This window comes from Nanorana parkeri, unplaced genomic scaffold (assembly GCF_000935625.1).
Source record: "Nanorana parkeri isolate BGI_ZX_2015 unplaced genomic scaffold, ASM93562v1 scaffold575, whole genome shotgun sequence".
Classification (NCBI taxonomy): domain Eukaryota; kingdom Metazoa; phylum Chordata; class Amphibia; order Anura; family Dicroglossidae; genus Nanorana; species Nanorana parkeri.
In genome coordinates, this window is record NW_017306843.1 from 993,083 (window position 1) to 995,926 (window position 2,844).

A 2,844-nucleotide genomic window follows, 5' to 3' on the forward strand; every position below is an offset into this window, starting at 1 on the left:
GGTAAAGGGTGCCATTTGTACTGTGCACCCCAATCACTAGATTACAGGTTTTTCTACACTTCCCACTATGCTATCTCATATTAATCTCCGTTATGCTGCAGCAGCACAATGGATGGCAATAGTATGATATCCAACACAATGAGGGAAATAACAAATCCTATTCTGCGTTCCACAGCGTTCAGCCTCTGGAACGCAATCTGGCCGGCATTCCGGTACGGTGCAATCTGCAAAAATAGTGCATGCAGCATTTTTGCAGATCGCACTGGACAGGAACGAAGGCACGAATGTTCCATGCATTCTGGTGCGGACGATCACACTGTGTTTGGGGGGCATGGCTGTGGGGCCATTGACTGCAATGGACTGCCACTCTCCCTCCTGTCTCTGAATGCAGAGAGGTGGCCAGTTTGCGTTCCGAGGCAGTCTTGATGGTGTGAACCGGCCCTTAATGTCTGGCCGTGACCACTTACTGTCAGGGTGGGTTTGCACCTGTGAATTGCAGTATCATGCGGTACTCTGCCCATTACCGCAATGCAGAGCACTCTGGTGCCTCGTGGCATTCATTTTAAATGAATAACCCTAACGCACAAAACACTGCATGTTGACTTGCTGAATGGAACAGCTAGGTATGAAGGAGGCCCAATTTGTTGTTACACTGCCTTCTCTTGCAATAATAAAGTTGTAAAGAAACTTATTTCAGTAATCTTATGTGGAGATGGCATTATTACACATGAATCTAAAATAATATGGCCTTTTGTTTTTTATTAGGCTGGCATGTCGGCACCAGGAACAAGAAGAGATATCTATGATCAGAAAGGAATCACTCAGCCAATCGACAACTCTACAATCTCACTACAAATGGGCACCAATAAGGTGGCATCTCAGAAAGGAATGAGCGTGTACGGCCTAGGCCGGCAAGTGTACGACCCCAAATACTGCGCCGCCCCCACAGAACCAATCATACACAACGGCAGCCAAGGGACCGGCACAAATGGCTCCGAGATCAGCGACAGCGACTATCAGGCAGAGTACCCTGAGGATTACACAGGAGAGTACCCAGAAGACTACCCTAGAGATTACCATGGCCAGTACAGTGACCAGGGCATAGATTACTAGGTTTATACAGTCTGCACAGTATTAGTTCTTTATTTTATTCAATGAAGACCAAGCTAGCCTTGTGTAATTGTTTTTTTTTTCTGTCTTCCTTAAACACTACTATGCTTTAATATGGAACAAGAAACAAATTGCCTTATGTACATTCCTTATTTCATCTCTGCCTTGTATCCCTAGTTGCCTTTTAGTGTTGAGATTGAGGTTACCGGCAGCATTACCAGGAACTGCATATGAAGTAAAAGGAATACTGTGAATAGGGAAGGGAGATTTGTACAGTCACTTAAGCTCTATCAGGACTATGCATTTTACTGCTATACATATCATGGCGCATGCTAGGATCATAGGTCTACAGTGCTTAGTCATTTTTTAATTGCCAATGGCTGAGGTAACTTTTTAACTAGTTGATAGTTTCTTTTTATTGCTATTTCCATGGTGTATTTTAGATGGTTTTAAGTGATGTCGGCCCCGTATCAGCAGACATTTTGTAAAGTGTGAGCACTTGCTTTGGCTAAATGCTTTTTGGTTTTTATAACAAAATGGCTGCCTTTACTAGGTAGTGTGTACTTGCCAGACACACTTTAAGTATTAGTTGCCTTAGCAGAGCTCTGATCTTTTTTTTTTTCCCCTGCCCTTAGGGCCACATGCATAGCAAAGCTGCACAGGGAGGAAATTCTATTCCAATAGGCGATGCCAATTCTGGAATAATGTTCCAGGAGCTTGTAAATGGTTATGGAGATTTCCTGACATAGAACAACCATTGTAGACGCCAGCCTTGTTTCTAGCGAAGTTGTCTCCGAAAGGTGCGACTTGTGGACTATTTGGTGGTATAGTAGTGGGTAGTAGTGTTTTCTCGTGCGGCTGGCTTTCCATCTGAGGTAGATAGGGGTAGCAGGTTAGTGAAAATGGTGGTTAGGAGGGATTTTAGATATATAAAACTGGATGCAAGGAAAATCATCTGTGGGTGGCTCTTAAAGTCCTCCAACATGGTGAACGTTATTTGCTGTAACCCCCAAGGTCCCAATTCCCATCATTGCATTGGGAAGAAGTTCTATGTGCTGCATCAGTCCTGCATTGCTCTAATCAAGTAGGTTGCATATGATGTTCGGAGATGGTAGTGTGCATTATTAATGTAAAAGCCGTGAGAATGAACCCTAGCAGGTAACTGGCCGTCATGTATACAGCCTGCACTGCAATCACTTCTCAAAATACATAGATCTATATTTAATTCAACAAGTGAGACTTTCTGTTCCCATGTCCCTGTGACTGATGGGGTAAAAGCTGATCTCTGGATAAAAAGAACCCTCTGCATTGGGGATACCCCTGCACTGTAAGGGTTAACTGACTGTTTTTGTCTAGGGGCATTCTTTAAAGAAGCTTTGCTTACCTGATCCCCGCTCCCCTGTTGGGTGGCACTCGCCTCTGTACTCTCTGCTCCGGCTGTGGACTCTCCTTCGCCATCCTAATGTAGAGCTATGGACTATGCGATAGGCATGATGACATCTGTGGGCCTCCAGCCACCAGAAGTGTGAAGAGGCTGCGGGAGCGGGGATCAGGTAAGTAGAACTGCTTTAACACCTGCCCCTGGGCAAAAATCAGCAGTTAACCCTTGCCGTTCAGGGGTAGCCCCACTGCAAGGGGATGTTTTTTTTTTTTCCGGAGATGGGCTTTAAGCCCATGCTACCTTGGAGGTAAGAAGTTACATTTATGGCCAGTTGAAGCAGTAAGCTTCTCTGT

General features: G+C 44.9%; 1 protein-coding gene across 1 annotated transcript in view; it reads left to right on the plus strand.

Moving 5' to 3' along the window:
* CNN3 (calponin 3) overlaps window positions 1-1,230 on the plus strand; it is a 37,126-nt gene extending 35,896 nt beyond the window's left edge. The window contains exon 7 of the mRNA XM_018562382.1: window positions 766-1,230. Within this exon, the coding sequence (XP_018417884.1) occupies window positions 766-1,113 (348 nt within the window). The 3' untranslated portion in view covers window positions 1,114-1,230. The remainder of the gene's footprint in view (window positions 1-765) is intronic.
* Window positions 1,231-2,844: the final 1,614 nt, after the last annotated feature.